This window comes from Athene cunicularia, assembly GCF_003259725.1.
Source record: "Athene cunicularia isolate RWA chromosome 2 unlocalized genomic scaffold, athCun1 chr2_part1, whole genome shotgun sequence".
NCBI classification, from domain to species: domain Eukaryota; kingdom Metazoa; phylum Chordata; class Aves; order Strigiformes; family Strigidae; genus Athene; species Athene cunicularia.
This window is the reverse complement of record NW_020799095.1, coordinates 144,308,177-144,328,087: the sequence shown is the minus strand read 5'-3', so window position 1 is coordinate 144,328,087 and position 19,911 is coordinate 144,308,177. Positions and strand designations below refer to the sequence as shown.

Below are 19,911 nucleotides of genomic sequence, written 5' to 3'. Positions count from 1 at the left end.
TTTTTTTATACAGGAGAAAACATAGTAACAGGGCAGGGAATTTTACATGCTAGTAGGGTTTTTGTTAAGTAAAGTTTCCAACATAAATATTTACATAAAGATATTCTAACTCTTCCTTCATATTTGAATTGGGATTGTAAATCAGCCTGGGCTTAAAAGTCTACATATTTTCTCCAAGGTGAGCACAATGAAAATATCAAAAGAGCTTTGAATTTCACAGTACAGGTTTTCTTAGATCAAATATTAGACGTAAATATCTGAGTTTCTCTGTTTCAGAATTTCCAGTGGGTGAAATAAATAGAAATTAAACGAGTAGGAAAAAAAATTTGCCCTTTCTGCATGTTCTATCCTTGCAGACATAGGCCTTATCTCTTTCCTTCAACCCAGAAACTTCCAGTGGCAAGACTGTCTGCAAGAAACACTGGGTAAACTCTGTTTCAGCATCTTCCTTTTCTGTCATTGGTCAGCAACTGGATCTGTGTCTACCTCTTGGTCTTCTCAGGAGTTCATCCATCTCTTCTTCTGCCTTGGGCTTCCTGATACATCTTCTTCTGTCCCTCCCCTGTACTGCAGAAGCTTTTCCAGAGCCACAAACACCATTGCTCTGAAGAAAAAAAATCCCATGGTCTCCCTTCTCATTCATAAGGTCCTGTCTGAGTCAAATTGCAGCTGTGAGGATAAGATCAAAAACCTTCCTCCCCAGTGCACAAACACTTTCTCTAGGTGAACTTGCAAAGCCTGGTGTATTACTGGTACTCCCCTTTCAGAGAACCCTGGGAAAAGAGAGGAGACGTGGGTAATAAGCAGCATTACGTGGCAGAGGATCTTTCTTATGCAAGCTCAGTTTCAGCTAGCTGGCTGGGCTAGCCAGTAGATAAACAATGGAACCGCCATGGGCTCAAGCCCCATGGGAAGCAGGGTGAGCCTTTGCTACACCATGAGCAAGTCATGCAGTGCAAGGCAGGTCTGCGGGATGGTACAGCTAAGGTGGTCACTGCAGAGTAGGTCAGCTTATGATTCTTCCTACCACTCTATGCAGCTCTAGTTGGCTACATACCTGCCCATACTTATTGGAAGTGCCTTGAGGCTTAGTCTACCCTTCAATTACTTCTCCAAGTCATTAAGGGGCAGACTGCTACAGAAGTGCTACATTTATCATTGGTGTTTGTACTGCCTCAGAGATGCTAATAATTTCTCATCACAATATTGTTACTGATTAGACCACAGCATTAATCCTTTTGACATAAAGCTCAACACAGCAGGCAATTCCATGTTTGTTTTTCATTCAATTAATTTGCTATAATTTCCCTAAGGAACAGTTGGGATTTCACGTTATATTTTAAGGAATGTACCTTTCTTTTTTCCTTTGGTTCTTTTTTGTACCACAACCAAAAAAGCCCTGGTACATTATTTAAGCAGACTGATGCAGTTCTGTTTTCCCACTCATGAATCAGGGTCAGTGCCTCTGTGCTTCTAGCAGCAAAATGGAGTTGCCTGTGAGCACCATCAGAAAAGATGTCAAAGTGATACTGCTTCTGCCAAGCAGCAGACACAGGGTATTATCACAGCTGAGGAGTCAAAAATGAGGGACAACAATGAATAAACCCCTTCTCATGCTCATAACAAATGGAGCCAGGGAAGAGAGAAGCCTTTTTCCCATTTCAGGAGCTTGAGACCGTTTTGACCAGATGTTTATAACTGAGATGAAGTCCCTACTGACAGCCCATGTAGTGAATATAGTCTAAGTCTAGATAGGATTTCCTTCAAGAATAGATGAGCTATAAAACACAGTTCATAACTGAATTCTCTCAATGTATGTTCCTGATATATTTCTCAATCAGTTTTAATTTTTCTCAGTTATAATGTTCTCTAGACATTTATAACTATAGTTTGCCTTATTTCTAGATTGCTGAAGAAAGATTCTGATATCTGATATCTCTTGGACTTTGATTTCCTTTTCTTCTGCACATGTAACTCTTAGCTCCTTCAAAACTGCAACAGATTAAATAAAACGGAGTTATTGTTCAAGAGGAAAAATGACTTGGGCAGGCATCTGTGGGATTTTTTTATTAGGTGAAGATAATTTAGTGGCATCAGTATAGGATAAAGAGATTTACAAAAATATGTCTATGGACCAATCATCATCTGCTGTAAACAATCGGAGTTTAACCGAATTAGCAGTGACAAATACCAACTGAGGATTTGCATAATGTTTCCACTTTAACTGATCCACCATGATTCACCAATGTATCTGTTACTCCTTTTATTGGTAACTCACACAAAAGGAGAACCTGCTAGCATTTTCAGTAGTTTGATGTGCTACAGAAAAATACTTTTGCAATAAATCCTAATAATAATGCACATCAAAGGCTTTTTACATAATAATACCTTCTACCTCGGAGAATGCCCATATCGACAAGTTTCTGCACAGCCTCTGGATTAGTTAGGATACAAAGATCATGACCCACATTCCAGATAGTCACAGAATGTCCCAAAGTATATACTTATCTTAAAAAAAGTAAAAAAAGAAGCCACAATGGCCTCAATTTGGCAAGAATGGAGACACCTCTGTGATGTCATGCATACAGAGTCGCAGCTGACTTCAGTATTTTTCTTCAGGTGAGGAAACTCATGGTTCCTCTGATTAAACTATTAAGTATTTAATATTCTACGCAGCAGCACAAGCTCCTGGTATCTACCTGGGGATTTTTAAAGCAAATAACTTTGAAAAAGAGGCAACCAAGTAAAACAACTTTGTATTGCAAATTACAGAGTTTTGCTCTCTTGGATCAAGTGTTTTACCAGTTTATTAATGAGTTAGTTGTTGTGTTTCAATTTTAAAAACAAATCCAGGTGTTTTGATTTATTAGCTCTTCCTCCTAATTTCCCTGAAGTAGCCTATATACATCAGTCTTTATGAAACTACTGCATGGGTTAACAGCTAATTTATTCTTCTTTTCTTTCTTTTTTTTTTTTTTTTTCTTCTAGTATTCACAAATGCGGGATGAAGTATTCAAATCAAACTTGGTGTGTGCATTTATTGTTCTTGTATTTATTACCGCTATCCAAAGCTTACTTCCTTCTTCCAGGTAAATACAGAAATATATCTCTATATATCTGAAGGCATTCTTGGGGAAACAGCGGGATAACATTTCAAGGATTCACATGGGATGAGCCAATAAAATCTGCTTGTTCCTCAAAAGTGTTTGGAAATATTTTTTCACTTTTTTCCCAATATTAACTGCTTTCATGTCACATTATCTGCAGCTACATGTTTTCATGTGAGGCAGCAACATTTACTGACATTATGTTGTTATGTTTTTAAACAGAATCCTCACTGAGACAAGTAGGAACTTTGGGTTTAAAAAGTTTGACATGATATGGCCTGCAACTTCCAGTGTTGAAGTAAAAAATGATCCAGACTTATAACAGTGCCTCTTTGCTAAGTGACTGGTAATCACTTTGAGAATCAGTGATTGTTCTGGTTTTGTTTCTTACATGCTACATAAGAAAATTGTACTGTTGTGCCTTGTTGCTGATGATACATATTACCTGGCTGGTGAAAGCAATCTTGTGCCATTAAGAAGCAAGGAGGTGATGTGGCAGATCTTTTCCCACTTCTGTTTATATGGAGCTGACCAAGCAACAACTTCCTATCACAGTGACAAAATGTGGAATAGCAGAGACCTCTGTGTCCACATATTTCACACAGTCAAACACATCAATTAGCATTTTTGTCTAATATTGAAGAGTGAGAATACAAGAGTGTGTACAAGGACTAAGGTCAGTTTTGTAGCATCATAGCAGAGCAGAACATGTCTGCCACTAAAACATGCCCCAGGTCCCATTTAGTTTTTGACAGAGCAAGTGCTAAAATGGAAATGCCCAGTTGAACATAATTTGTAGGTGTTTTCTAACACTCAGGTGAATCTTAATTTATGGCTGCCTGAAGAATAACCTAGAAAATACAGTATTTATATAAGAAATTACACTTATTGTGTTACAGTAATGCAGCAATATTTCTTGGATCATCTCTGGAAGACCCAATTCACCATGTTTATGTCTAAGACTATGAAAATAGTGGTCAGATGCAGGCAGGCAACTGCACTCTGCAGCAGTGGTGTCCCATGTATTTTGTAGTTCTCAGCTGGGGAAGTACCCAGAGTAATACATGACCTTCTGCTGTTCTTTATGTGTTATATTGCTCCAATACTATTAAAGTTGTTTGGTTTTTTTAAAGTTCTTCTCCCAAAACGCAGTCAAAATTCTCCACTTCTGGTAGCTGGTTTTGTTTGTTTATTTGTTTGTTTTTTTCTCTGTATGTACAAGAAGATTTATGGATCTTATTAGTAGAACCTGTTTTCCAAAAAAGATTTCTCTTGCTATATCAATCACTGCTATGCTAGGGGAAAAAAAAAAAAAGACATTTTTTTCTACTGCACAGATTCATCTTTGTTAATTCTCATGAGAGTGTCTAGTGTCATTGGAACTAGGGGAGAAGGAGTCACATAACCACATTGCCTTCAGATGTCTCACTTCCTGGTTTCCCATCTTGCACAGTAGTCTTGTGTTTTTCCCTGCACTTCAAAAATGCTTTGAGGACCTTTTTGTCACTGAATGTTAAAGAGGCTGTAAATATAAATAGATTCAAATAAAGATTAGATAAATTCATACAAGATCAGCAAGGAAGATATTTAGGGAAAGGATATTTAGTACTATCTGTTTTATGAGAGAAGATTTGGAGCCACATGTGTGCTTTGTAACAGTTCTTATGTTCCTTCAGGAGATGAAGATCTCTGTCAAGGTTTAAGAATGCAGATTCTGGTATTAATTTTTCACGTTCTAATACTCTGCTTCAAAAATGTGTTTCAGTCTTAAAAAAAACATGCCTATTAAATGACCAGAGGTCAGCAGATGAGCAACCCTAAAATAAGAGGATGAGGGGCTTTGAGTGGGAAGGTTTCAATAGGCTTAAACACATTGAATGAGGAAATAATCTGGAAGTTCAGATTTCCTAAATTCCATTTCTAAAACAATTCAAGGTATGAGCAACTGAAGAAGCTATCACAAAGTTAGGCAGGAGTTGGATTCAGAGAGTCTTGGAGATAACTGCATGCTCATCTGTTATACTTCTAGTAGATACCAGAGAAGTAAACTACCACAGTGGAAGAGCATAGACATCACTTCCATGGAACAACTAATGAACTATGTTCACACTCCTTATGGTAACTTACCCATTTGCCAACAACACAGTTAAGTGTCTTTCAATGAATGCTTCAGAGAGATGTTGAAGAAGGAATTTTATATTTGCTTAAGTACATGTTTTAAATATCTTTCTGAGCTGAATCTTTTGGGGATTTCTGGAAATTTGTTGAAAGAAAACATTATTTAAATCATCATAAAACATATCCTACTAATGATCTTTTGGGATTTTCCCAGATAGGTTGCCTCAGTCTGTGTGTTAAAGAAGGGAATCATTTTTGTATTATTGCATCTACCGTGTATGAGAGTTTCAGAATTTTATCCCAGTTTATATCTGTCTCTTGCAGGATAAATATTTGATCCATTCATACCTTTCCCTGGCAGGGCAGGCACATCACTGAATTTAAAAATCTTTGCAATAGTTTTCATTCTTTGAAATATTGAGTTGAGGAAACTACCCTAAGTGACATAAATTAATGCCATATTTCTGCTGTAATTATCCTCTATGAAACCATTAAGTTACATTGCCAACCTTGCAGTGATTCATCTTCTCCATCTGAGAGGCCCAGGAGTTTGATTCATTTCCTGAAATGAACTTTCTATATGCTCACATGGGCAATAGATCATGCTAGAGTAGACTGCTGAATTACTCTTATTTCTGTCAGTTTTTCACTGGGTTATTCTTGCGAGGGAAGAAAAACAGCTTTAAAATTGTTCTTCATTTAAACATCTGCATCTTCTCTTTTACATAAAATTTCCTTCAGACACAATTCTTGATTTGTGACTATACACAAGGAAGAGGAAAGGCAAAAGCTCCATTTCAAATTTCACTTGAGCTTGACTGCTAGGGAACCCCTAGAAAGAAAAACATTTGGTCTTCAATTTCTTCTTGAATGAAGAGGGGATCCAACCCAAGAGTCCTAGTTCCCACAGCATTCTCTTTGCTCACAGTTTGGATGGGCACACGCTTTGCTGGGTAAAAATCTGTCTGGATGGCCGGGCCCAAAGCGTTGTGGTGAACGGAGTTAAATCCAGTTGGCGGCCGGTCAGGAGTGGTGTCCCCCAGGGCTGGGTGTTGGGGCCACTCCTGTTTAACATCTTTATTGATGATCTGGACGAGGGGATCGAGGGCACCCTCAGTCAGTTTGCAGCTAACACCCAGTTGGGTGGGAGTGTTGATCTGCTCGAGGGTAGGGAGGCTCTGCAGAGAGACCTGGACAGGCTGGAGCCATGGGCTGAGGCCAACTAGGGGAGTTTCACTGAGGGCAAATGCCGGGGGCTGCCCTTGGGCCACAACAACCCCCAGCAGGGCTACAGGCTTGGGGAGGAGTGGCTGGAGAGCTGCCAGTCAGAGAGGGACCTGGGGGGTGATTGACAGCCGGCTGAACAGGAGCCAGCAGTGTGCCCAGGGGGCCAAGAAGGCCAATGGCATCCTGGCTTGTGTCAGCAATAGCGTGGCCAGCAGGGACAGGGAAGGGATCTGAGCCCTGTACTCAGCACTGGTGAGGCCGCCCCTCGATTCCTGTGTTCAGTTTTGGGCCCCTCACTACAAAAAGGACATTGAATGACTCGAGCGTGTCCAGAGAAGGGCAACGGAGCTGGTGCAGGGTCTGGAGCACAGGTTGTACGGGGAGCGGCTGAGGGAACTGGGGGGGTTTAGTCTGGAGAAGAGGAGGCTGAGGGGAGACCTCATCGCCCTCTACAGCTCCCTGACAGGAGGGTGCAGAGAGCTGGGGATGAGTCTCTTTAACCAAGTAACAAGCAACAGGACAAGAGGGAATGCCCTCAAGTTGCTCCAGGGAAGGTTTAGACTGGATATTAGGAAGCATTTCTTTCCAGAAGGGGTTGTTGGGCGTTGGAATGGGCTGCCCAGGGAGGTGGTGGAGTCCCCATCCCTGGAGGTGTTTAAGAGTCGGGTCGACAGCACTGAAGGATCTGGTGGAGTTGGGAACTGTCAGTGTGAGGTTAATGGTTGGACTGGACGGTCTTCAAGGTCTTTTCCAACCTAGACAATTCTGTGATTCTGTAGTTCTGCGAGGAGTTAACGGACAGAAGGTTATTATGGCTGTTTGTTCCTATTCCTCTGAACTTGGCTATGTCTTCTGCTGGATCCTGTCAGCATGCTGCCAAGAAATCTTAGCACAGATACTGTATTGATCCTCTCAGAGGTCACAGGTGTGTGCACTTCAGTTTTGGTTTCATGTCAAGCCGTCTTAGACAAGAGACAAACACATCAGTGTTTAACCGAACAGCTACAGTGGAAGAATTTTTGTTGCCTATATATTATGAATAAATACAAGGCCATGGTTTCTCAGGCACCACATCAGGTTATGCTGTATGTTGGATTGATATCCCGGGCTTAGGTCCCTAGATGCTCCCTTTATAGTACCTTAATTCAATAGTACTAGGTTTTACATCTAGAGTTTGGCAGTCCAAAATAAGAACTCATGTACAGTGTCCTTAGGTCTGAACTTCAGAGGCTTGATTCTAACCCTTTCAAAAGCATTAATTTAGTTTCATTTAGAGCTGGGTCAGACTAGGTCTGCAGAATTGGTAGGCTACATCTGCATATATTAGACTGTCTATGTATATCAGAGATATAGTTAGAAACTATCAGTCCTAAAGAGGATCTTGGTCATTTGGCTTTGGAAAGCAAGAAGACTATTGCACAATGCAGCTGTAGTGTGGGCAGCAAGGAATTAATCTTACATAACTATCTACCATTTTCTAAACACTGGGTTCAAAGTATAGCCAATGGAGAAGGGGTCAGTGGATGTGAATAAATCTAAGACTGCTGAGCAGTAAGATAAATTATATCCTAAACTACACAGCTCTCTTGATGAGCCCTGCTGACTCCCTTAACTAGTTCTCCATGAACATATTGTCCAGACCTTCCCTGGCTTTCTGTGTATTTTCACAGAGAGAAGCTTCTTTCAAGACATTGTTGTATTGTGTTTTTACTTGGTAGCCTTGGGAATTTCAGGAAGTCCTGAGACTCTTCCCACAAAACTTTTAGTCTCACAGGATGAAATATGTGGCTCCTTTGCTCCAGTCTTTGTTTCCTCATTATTCACTCTTTTCTTCATAATACAGTTTGTTTTTACTGGCTACATTGTTCCTTCTTTCAAAAGCAAGCTTTACTTCTGGGTGAGGCCACTGGAGAAGATGGAACTTTTTTGGGGAAGCTCCACTGTCCTGTATTCAAGTCACATACAGGACTCTGGCAAAGCTCGTTGGAGTGAAATGCTGACTCAAGTGTAAGATAACATCTCATACAAGTGGTACATCATCAGAACAGTGTCAAAGCTAATAAATATTACCACATGGAAGATCTCAAAGGAAGTTAATGTGTAATTCTTCTTATGTAAGTTCATTAGGAAACAGAACTTCCATTTTGATATTTTTCAACATTTTATTTCAAAATGTTTTGTAATATAATTTGGTACTACAAAAAAGCCCCAAACATCTTTTGCATATATATTTTACTTATAGCCGTTCAGACATGTTCCCAAAGGAAAACTCTCTGCTAAATACAGCCTCTTTTTCTGTTCATTATCTGTTTACACTGCAAGTCTCATTAATTTTGAGGTTCTGAGATTAGGAGCTGTACATATAAACCACAGCTGCATTACTGTAAATTATTCTGAGACTTGCATGCTGTTTTCAAAATCTTATACCTTCTTAATACTTCTGTGTTAGCTTGATTAATTTTAGTAATAGACAAAAAAGTTTGAAGTAAAATGCTTGTTATTCTGTCCTGATACTTTAAGGGAGTTATTTTCCCAGAAAGACTGTTTGGATGATCAGAAAGAAATAATGTTTATGCAAATATTGCATTTAAAACAACATCAAATTTAAGGTATATGAATCTCTATCATCATCACAGCTGAACAAGGACACTAAAAATCAGAACATTGTTGTAAAAGATAATATTTAAAATTAAGTAGTCTAAAGCATACAGGAGTACAGTTCTGCACTTAAATCACTTTCAGACTAAAAGACAACTTTATCTCATACATTATTTCTGGCTTTTCCCTCAACACGACCAACATTTCCCTGCATATACTCTGATTTATGCCTACTTTTTTCAAAAAAGAATTTCCTTTTGAACATAAACATTTTCATTTCTCTTGCTTTCTCAAGGTATTTTCTACAAACATCAGTACTGTGAGGAAGATGTACTCACAGTTTTCACATAAACTAGCCAGTGCATCTTTGGTGTCTCCTTGGGACAAATATTTTAAATACTATCCATCAGCTGCAAATATGGCCAGAGCTAAGAAATGCCAGTTCCCACCCAAACTGATTTGCAAGCATTTTCTTCTATGTCCATGTATCCTCTCATACTATTCAGTGTAGTTTCCTCTTCCCATTAGTTACATACCTATTAGCTCATGTTGAAATATTTTAGAGTGAAAGTTTTAGTTAATAGGCTCAAACCACAGATTTGAATTCAGATCTGTGTGAGTTTAGAATTTGCTCTTCTAAAGCCAAATTTAAATAGCCTGAAACTGAGGGGAATGTGAGGTAGCTTGAAATACAGTCCATTTAGACTCAGGGAGTAGATATGGCTGACCTACTGAAAAATGAGGAAATAAAAGCTATCTTAATATTTTCACTTCTGTTTCCACCTTGCACCCTTAAATTTGTCTTGCCAAGGAGAAGGGTAGGTGATGTGTAGCAAAACCTGAAACTTCATGTTTTTAATAAGACAAAGCATACATATTTTTACAGAAGGCTTAATAACCAGAGTCAGCTTACCTACATTCAGCCGCCTCAAAGTGCAGAAGTCTTCCTGGAGCACCCTGATAGTCCACTCTCAACGTTTTGTTTTTTGTTTTTTTTTTTTCTGTGAGACATTGTGATTAAATCACTGAAGTATACTGGCACGTATACAACTATGTTACTGGAAATTTTAATCACTTAATTCAAACCTCCAGTTTAAACACTCTCCTTGTAGCAAAAAGGCAAAGGAAAACAGAGTGAAGAGGAGAGATGTTTACAGAAGTGGAGTTACTTTTAATTTGCGTGGGTTTGAACTTTGGGAAAAGAGACACAGAAGGACAATGACTGGCAGAAATCGTGACAAAAAAATCTTGAAATGAATTGTTGAGTGCTTCCTCTCAGCGAAGTAAAATGATTTACTGTTTTTTCCAGCCATGTCAGTTACTTGATTGACTTCAGGTCCCAGATTTAAGCAAGAAAAGGAATAAAAATAGAAAAATATAATGGAAGTTGAACCAGGAGATATTATGGGGTTTAATGGTCTATTCAAAAGATTTGAACTGTCTATTCTGTGTACACACTTAACAATACTTGATTAAGGATCACATTTGCAAGGACAATGTTTACAGGGTATGCCAAAGAACATGTTTTCTTTCAATATGTTTGAATCATATAATTTTTTTTTTCATATGCTCTGTATTTTAAAGGACTTCCATGAAAACAGAAGATCAATCCTTTTGCATTTTTAGAAACCAGTGAGATTCTTAGCTGCAGTTGTCCCACTAATAATTAGGAGGGGAATCTTGCATTTATATCATTATTGTATCCTGGTTTATATCCAGAAAACAGATTGCACTACTGAATTCATTTTAGAGTCTATGACTCTCCGTATAGCATGAGTTTAAGACAACTGTGTTGTGCTGCATACAAAATAACATTACTAAACTGCCCCCAAACTGGTGTACAAGAGTGGGAATCAGCTCATATATAAGTGGCATCAGGATCCTACAGGTTGACTATATTTGCTCTGAAAGAAACTTAAAGGACAACTGAGACCCCAAAGAAAGGACATTCCTGCCACCGAGACTCTATATAGACAGAGAGAGGCAGTGGCAATTATTTCCCTGGCTTGTTTCTTCAACAGAATTTTCTCAGCAAGAAACTGTGTGAAGTAATGGCAGGCTTACGGAACATGAGCAAATCTTTGCTTTCTCTGGGTTTTTTCCTAGACTAATTGTCTCAGATTTATGACAACTTATTTTTCCTAGTTTTAACTGTTTACACATTTATTTTTATTAGCAGTGGCATTGTGTTGAGGTTTAATGATAGGTTCTCTTTTCTTTTTCTTCCCAGGGTGATACCAATGGTCATTCAGTTTTCTATTCTGATTATGCTGCACTCCGCTCTTGTGCTAATCACTACAGCAGAAGATTACAAATGTTTACCCTTAATGCTGCGGAAAACTTGCTGCTGGATTAATGAGACCTACTTGGCCAGGAATGTCATTATATTTGCATCCATTCTGATTAACTTTCTTGGAGCCATCATCAATATTGTAAGCTTATAGGGAACTAGGGAATATTATACAGGAAAAGATGATTTATGAATTATTAAGCTTGCTACAGGACTTGCTAACTAATGTGTTTATAAGCCAGCTATAATTTAAACATAAAAGGGAAAGTACCACAGCTTCAGGAAATTCAATCTGTTGCTTAAGCTATGTATTTCTGAAATATCTAATTATTTCTCCCTTATGAGTATCATCTATTTTTAAAACCCTTTGCTACTCTCTGTTCAATTTATCTATACTTTGAGGACCATTTGTAATTTTCTGACATGCTGATATACTTTTCTAAAGAATGTCAGTGCAAGTAATGCTTATAGATATTAAATTCCTCATCTCACAGTTCTGCCCTTAATTAGATTACTAAAAAAATGAGAAGTGTAAATGAACACAGAAAATACCTTTAAAGAAAGGATGGAGCAGGTCAAGCTGAGACAGTAACCACAGCATGGAAGAAGTTAAAAAGTGTAAATTCTACACATACCTTGCCTTACTTATGCATTTAGTGCTTTGACAAAACCGCTTTGGTCCAGATTTACCTTAGCTGAAGTACCAAACCATGGGCATAGACACTCACAGCTTTCTTTATAGTCAGTGCAGACCAACAGGCATCCACAAGGATTTCTCTTGATCATACTGGTCCCAATAAAGAGATTTTTCTCTCTCCACTATCCCCATAAGGAGTTTAGTTTGATTTGACTCCTAATTTACACACCTCCACTAAGACTCTAAGGTGTGACAGATCTAGAGCAATGTTTATCAGTATACCTGTGAGGAAAGGCATGTACCAAGCCTCGCTTAGCAGCTGTAGTTAGAAAAAAATTTTGGTAATTGAATGTTGTGGGACTGGCTCTATACGGTGTCACAGGGTAAGAGAGTGGGGCCTTATATGCAAATAAATTAGAGCTCTGATTATCCTGATGTCTTCAGAAATATGAGACAGCTTTGCATGAATTAGGCAGATTATCATGTCAGACAACCTGGTAGGTGTTGAAGCCTGAGCCAAGAAGGTGGTAAATATCTGACCAGTAGATTAAAAGTAATATTTTCATCACTCTTTCCTCTTGTAAGGTACCTTTTGGCTATGGAGGTAAAAGTGCTTTTTCATCTGAACTTTATTCTTTGTAAATATTTATTTCCTTCTAGATGAGACCAGGAAAGCATTTAGTGGCAGTAATAACAATGGCAACTATAACAACATAACAGTAATCATAATTATCCTGCAATAATAACAATTATGATTATATCATTAGAGTAAGTATGCTGAAGTCTGATACATCAAGGATTTGCCTCATCTTCTGCTAACAGATATGAGATTTTATTACGTTCTATTGCTGTCATCCTTCCATGACGGAATTCCGGTTGGCAATATGCAAGGACTCAGCATATGTCTGGGTTTTTTAGTGATACTAAACTGATAAGACAGCTAGTTGGAGAAACAAGAATGTAGCTATTGATTACTATCCTTACAAAGAAAATAAAAATATGGCAAATGACAGGAAATTCAATAAGGCTGAAAACATCCTGAACATAAGTACAGTGGTACATTATGTTATAGATCACTAAGGAGTGCTGTAAAATTTAGAGTTTTTTAAATCATGTTTCAGAATGCCTGTCAGGAAAGATTTTGGAAGAATTAATCTTGTTCTTGAAACGAGATGATCTCTAATGGGCTATCACTACGTTATTTGTTATGGATATGATAATAACAGGATTTTCCCCTGACTTGTTGTGGATTATTTTTTAAAATTGTGTCCACTGCAATCTCGTGGGATGGCTAATCCAAAAACAGTTAAAAGAAATAGAATTCTTTTTACTGCCATACCAATGGGTTTCTATAAAGCAATAAACAGTTATTTCTATTACCATATATGTAGAATGTCAATGGCTTGCGTCACCTTGTCCTGACCTCTACAGGAAATCACAACATTCATATAACCTCATTATTTCATATGTCAAAATTCTGCCATAATAGTAGTTTGCTCAGGAGGGACTTGCATGCATTTAAGAACAGGTAATGCATCTCAGCCTTGCAGCTATGTGTGTCCACTGAGTTCAAATGCACCCAGCTGGAGGAAACTAATACTCAGATGCTTTCTAACAAGAGCTGTAAGTCTCTGGTTTCATCAGGGTGGCAAATGTGTCTTGTGGTTCTTTACATCAAGTGCATTCTTATTGTTCTAAAATTAGAATAATTTTCCCGATCCTGAAGGTCTTTTTAAAAGACACGCAGAGTGTTTCTCACGGCACTGTGCCCTGCAGACAGGTACTGTACACCTCATAAACTTTCAGAAGGCACCAATAACTATCTGTTGTCACGGAGGACTGCGCAGATAACCCAGATAATGTTGCTGCATTGCAGAGATGACTGAATTGCTGAAAGAACAAACAAGAGAGTTTCAAGTTCAAAATTCATTAGAATTTAATTATAAGAAATCAGGCCTCATTAAACAAACTCTCTAACTCTGTTGGAAAGAAAGACAGGGGAACTAGCTTGTACATACCAGGTTGATGAAATGACCTAGTATAAACATCCAGATTGGTTTAATATATGTAACATGAGACTCCATCTGCTTTAACGTCAAAACATGAAACCATTAATGATTTTTTTTTTTTCTGTGTTGTAAGGCCATGATGTATTGCAACTCCACACTGCTATTTTGTTTGTATTTAATACACTTGTTTTGAAGTACCATTAAAATGAATGCAGGTCATAACAGCAAAAGGCCATGTTATATTCTCAAAACCATTATATTGTAAATGATTTTTTATTCCCTTCCATTCTAGGCATCACAGTTGCAGTTCTGGGACCACATTTGTTTTGGCACAAGCCAATTCTGCATGATGCCGTGGGATTTTGTCCCACATTTAGAAGGATAACACTGTCCATAGCAACATACAGAAATAAAACCTGCTTGCAAACAAGTGCACATATGCAATCTAATTTTATGGTCCCAATTTAATAATTTTCTCTATAGTTTATAGTAAAATGTAAACATTTTGAGACAGTAATTCTTAAAAGTCCAACATCAGTCCCCTGAAACTCCCAGAGATGCTCATCTTTCCCCTTTGGCAACAAGAGGAAGGCTACTCAGATGCTGAACATCTGTAGCATGAATAGCTCCCCCCTTTCCATTTCATCTCCACAGTATGTCTTCCTACAGCCTATTTAGTCCTTAGTGCCAGTTACGGAGCTGGCGTGGAGAGCAGCAGGTCAGCCATTTCCAACCCTGAACCCAGCTGCTCACCACACAAGCACTTAGTCACTAGTGTACAATATAGCCCTCATTTTGTTTTCTTTCTTCACAGCTATGGTGTGATTTTGACAAACCAGTAACCCTGAAGAACCAGACGTTCAATTCATCTACATCTTTTACAGACATCTGTTCCTATCCTGAGGTATTTCTGAGGGTACTTTTGCATCTGAGGCAAGGATTTACAAAGGTTACATGGCAACCACTACCTGGAATCAGTGACCTGTGTACTGGTGGTGGGGTCAGGTGCCTCAACAACACTGTGAAGCTGAACCTTTGCATATATCCATATGCTGATAGAAAAAGCAGAGGCAGGTTATAGAAGAAATTAGTCTTATGGTCTAATGAGGCATTACAACCAAGTTTCAGCCTCCGAACTTCATAAGAACCTTTGTGCTGGAAATACACCTAGCAGTGATTCAGTAACCTAGTGCAATAAAACACACCATTTCATTCATATGAAGCTAATGGAGACTAATACTTCTTACATAGGAAAACCATCAGTCATTTTACTCTAGTTATTTTAAATTTGCTTTTGGAACAAAAAAAAAAAAAAAAAAGGATCAGGCAAAAAAATCAATAGGTTGGTCATGTGTAGGTAAAACAAGTATGTTGCCTAGAAATTCATATGGCAGCGTCATGATACTGCCAGCCTCATGCTGCAAATTGCAAGAAAGAATTTTCTACAGAGGAACTGTACTAAAGAAAAACTGTACTCAGAAGAATGAAGGCTATCTCTCCTAAAACTGTATGATAGGAGTTATTTAAACTACATCTGGACTGTGGGTGTTGATGTTGCTATTTTAAATCTGAACAGCTCATGGCCATGATTGTCTCTCTATATCCAGTATCAGCTGCATGGGTTGCATTTGACAGATGACTAATCATTGAGAAAAATGAGACCACATAGATATTAGAAAATTAGATGTGAATGAAACTTCCAGGCATCACATTTTAAGAGAGTAATGTAACTAATCTAGCCCTGCAATATTAAAAATAATTTTTTTTTACAAATATATTAGAAAACACACAAACGTGTGGCTTTATCCTCTCTTCAATTAGTGTGGGAAAAGGATTAAAGCAGGACGATGGTTCTCTCATCCTGATTAATGTGGGTCTTGTGGAAAGTCAGAATCCAAAGGAAGATAAATAATTTTCTCTAATGAAAAGTTGACTTTTCATTAGCAAATGACTACACACAGCATCTGTCCCTTTTCTCTTTTAACTATACAGGATGCCCTTTCCTTTCTAATACAAGGAAAATTCTATAAAAGCACAGAGGAAGATTTCTGCTAACATGGAGGTTCCATGCAAAATAGAGAATTTGTAATTTCCCATCCTATTCTAGCAAACCCCTTACTTTCAAAGTGTCCTGCACCCTGAGAAGACTGAGCACTGAAATCCAGAGCAATTTTTTTTATACTTCTGATCACTTGATCATTTATGTAGAAATTTATAGAGTTAATATGTAGTCACTGATCACCCAAAGTAACCAGTGCTGTTTTCTATTCAGTATTTTGTCTTCACTGGTGTGCTGGCAATGGTGACTTGTGCAGTCTTTCTTCGTCTCAACTCTGTCCTGAAGCTGGCAGTACTTCTCATCATGATTGCGATCTATTCTCTTCTGACTGAGACCATTTATGCTTCCCTTTTTCTGCAATATGACAACTTTAACCACAATGGAGAGTAAGTGTTCACAGTCCCCTTTAGGAACTGCTTTTTAATAAGGTAATGGGTCAAGTCTTGCCAGAGTTTGCATATATTGTATAGCACTATAGTTAAGAGTGATGGTTGCAAGAGACAATGACTAATCCAGAAAGATTTATACTGTGATTCTTTCTCAAGCTTTTTTATTAAAATGTTAATTTTATGAGGACATTTAAATATTGAGCAGGGTTTGTCTTTTATGTCTCCCATAGTCTATCCATGTTGCTAAAAATATGTATTACAGTGCATATAGATTGGTTGCTTCTATTATTGAAAACTGTAGAGATACTGATTGAAACTCTTCTCAATTTAAGAAAACAGGAGTGAACCGTTGCTGTGAAAGATATACAGAATACAGGGATGACTGAGTTTTGTAGGAGTGCATTTGAAGGATAGACCTCTCCTCCAAGGCTTCCTTCCCAGCAAGAGGAGTTGACAAGGAGACAGAAGAGCCACAGTAATTTGCAGTCAGAGATGAACTAAGCATTGCAATAACTGAATTTTGAACAGCAGTGATTTAGCTCATTCAGAAAAACACTTCTTCAGTCTTTGATACTTGACCGATGTAGTATTACAGATGGCTGTTCTTGTGAGTGAGTGCCAGATGAAGATCCTCAGAATGACAGAAAAGGATGGATTTTCAGTACAAGTAGTTCTCACAACAGCCACACCTTTACACATAGTAAGACTCTGCATCTTTCCTTGCTAGCTTCCCATGGTAGCAAGGTACTAAAGATTTGGTATGCAATTCCTTTTCTTAATGCTAGTTATTCTCCTAAAATAACTAATGATATGACAGTAACATATTCACAGCAGACCCCAGTAAACATGGCAAATGGCAGTAAGCAATATTTTGGCTAAGCATCTAGAAGTAGAGATCATGATCATTGTGTTTAATTTTTGTCCCTAATCAAGCATCATAATGAAAGATTAACTCTTGTGTGAAAATCTTAGAGAATTCAGAGTAGTTTCTATTCCCCGTGTCAATGAAACTCTCTAGTGACTTTTATCACAGAAGAGTTAGAAAAAGTCAGGAATATTCTCTAGAGTAGCCCACAGTCCAGGACATAGGGAACTCAGCTGAGATGCTCCACTCTCAGGACAAGGATCTGAACTTCAGCTCTGACATTAGGGAGCATGAGGTTCAAAGCTGTGTGCCCAGAAATGTATCTGTTTTCTTAGCCATACCAATTAGTTGAATGAAAGATTTTGCAAGTCCCTACAAAACTCATCTAGCTCATATATTTGAGGCTATAGGTACATTGCCACAATATGCAGTACCAGATGAATTCATAACGAAGACCTCTGAGGCTGTTGCCTTTAGCCAGTGTACAAGGAGTCCTTCTGTAATGAAATCTTTAGGAGGTTGTATTTCAGACAACTTCAAAATGGGAAACATTTGGATTCCAAAATATTTGCAGATGACAAAGATGTTTCCTGCCTGTCTTTGGCTCTATACTGATGACTCATTTCCTCACAGTAAATTCTTCATTAGGCCCACAAAGTCAGTTCAGTTAGGTCTCTCACAAGAAAGTTTCCTTTTATTTTATCCTCCATCAGGCTCTGCTCTTTTTCTCTCTAATTTCTCTGTTGTGATATCATAAAAATATCACATAATCTTTTTTTTAAGATTATTACAGAAAACGGACTCAGGGTCTGGACTTTGCTTTATTCTTAGATCTCAAGGTAGACAGAGGAGTGTCCCAAAGTCTCTTCCAACTTCTGCTCCTTGTTTACTCCTTTAACTTTTTTCCACAACTTCAAGCTTTAAACACCTCTTAACCTCATCTTTCCTCATCTCCCTTCAACAAAATAATTGCCAAGTATCCATGTTTGATGCGCCTCCAAATTTAGTTCTTTCTCCCTTTTGTTTTACGATAAGTTTGTCCCCACAAATTCCCTAACCTCTTCATTTATATATTTTCCCCCAGGAAACACGCCTTTTTAAAAAACCCTGATATTACAGAGATACTCAGTCTCTCTTTTCACATAACTGTAATTTCTCCTCATATTTGAAATCCCCTTTAACTATTCTGGACCCCTTTCATCTGTGCTCCACACAAAGCATCTCAGCAATTTCATACAGCAGATTTCATACAGCCAGTACCTTCCTGGCTCATCTTTGCTTCCCTATTGTATGCAAATTTCCTTTACTTCCCCTGTCATTTCTTCTCTGCACTCCTCTTTGTAGCTCAGTAAAACCAGTCCTAATTACTGATTGTCATTTGTCCCCTTTGATCCACACCTCCTTCCTTAACCCATTTGTCACATTTTCCAGACCTTTCCCACAATATGGGGATGTTTAACTTTCAACACCTGCCTTGGGGTTCATCTTTTATCTCTAGGCCCATTCACCTTCACAATCTGGGAGTTTCCCTTTCCCAGCTCCAGCCTCAACCTTTCCCCATCCAGGTCCCACCTCCTGTACTCTGCCAGGGCTGTGGTGTTCATGCTTGTTTACCAGGCTCCCAGGAAAAGAGCATGTCTGACACACAACTTGCATATCAGATTTGGAAGAGAAAGGTCATCATCTTCTGTGTAGCTACTGTAGGCTGCCATTTAGTTATTTAATACTTTTGTCTCCAAACGGTGAGCAATGCAATTACACTCCTGTTCTCTTGAACTAATTATTGCTAAGTTAAATTTTCAAATGCAGGGGATTTTTTTAAAACCACAAAAAGCACCAGGGTGCATTATAAAATGAAACTTCTGAACAATTGCAACACTGACAAATCAATAACTGTATTTTACTCTGGATTTTTTTTTCCAGCACAGACTTCCTGGGTACAAAGGAGGCATCTTTACTACTGATGGCAATGTTCCTTTTAGCCGTGTTTTATCATGGTCAGCAGGTAATGCAAACATTTGTTTTAACCATTCCCTATATCACTTGCAATTACAGGATGTGACAATAATTACTTTCAAAATACCAACTGCCTTTTTATCCACTTGAGCATATGACCTTTAACAATTTAATAAACCATATGCAGAATCTGATTAAAGAAAGCCCACATCTGACACTGCTTAGCATTCTTAAAGAACATGTGCAATATTTTATTCTGCAATACACAAGTTATATTGCATTGTCTAATAGAAATTAAAGGAACAAACAGGACTTCATTTATCTTAGGTACATGTACAATTCCAGTGGCATCTGACTGCTTCAGCGCACTTGAGTAGGCATAAAACCAAATGAGGAAAGGGAATAACAAACAGTAAATAATAAAACTCACATGAAATGGCTTAGTAGGTTCATAGAGGAAAAACAACAGATTTGAGGAAATGAGGAAAATTTGCGGTTAAGCACCAACATTAATTTCTTTGGGTCATGGACGACTTGCAAGTATTCTTTCACCTGGACTTAGCTCATAACCAGGGTTTAAGGCTCTCAGAGCTTTAGGATTGATCTCTTGAGAGGTAAGTGAGAAATTGGGTATTTCAAGACTATAAACAGCGCAC

At 38.2% G+C, this 19,911-nt stretch overlaps 1 protein-coding gene across 1 annotated transcript in view; it reads left to right on the top strand.

Moving 5' to 3' along the window:
• The window catches only part of ADCY8 (adenylate cyclase 8), a 133,111-nt gene that overhangs the window by 94,744 nt on the left and 18,456 nt on the right, over positions 1-19,911 (top strand). Inside the window, exons 8-12 of the mRNA XM_026841894.1 lie at positions 2,989-3,089; positions 11,281-11,482; positions 14,801-14,890; positions 16,259-16,431; positions 19,223-19,304. Of these exons, the coding sequence (XP_026697695.1) occupies positions 2,989-3,089; positions 11,281-11,482; positions 14,801-14,890; positions 16,259-16,431; positions 19,223-19,304 (648 nt within the window). The remainder of the gene's footprint in view (positions 1-2,988; positions 3,090-11,280; positions 11,483-14,800; positions 14,891-16,258; positions 16,432-19,222; positions 19,305-19,911) is intronic.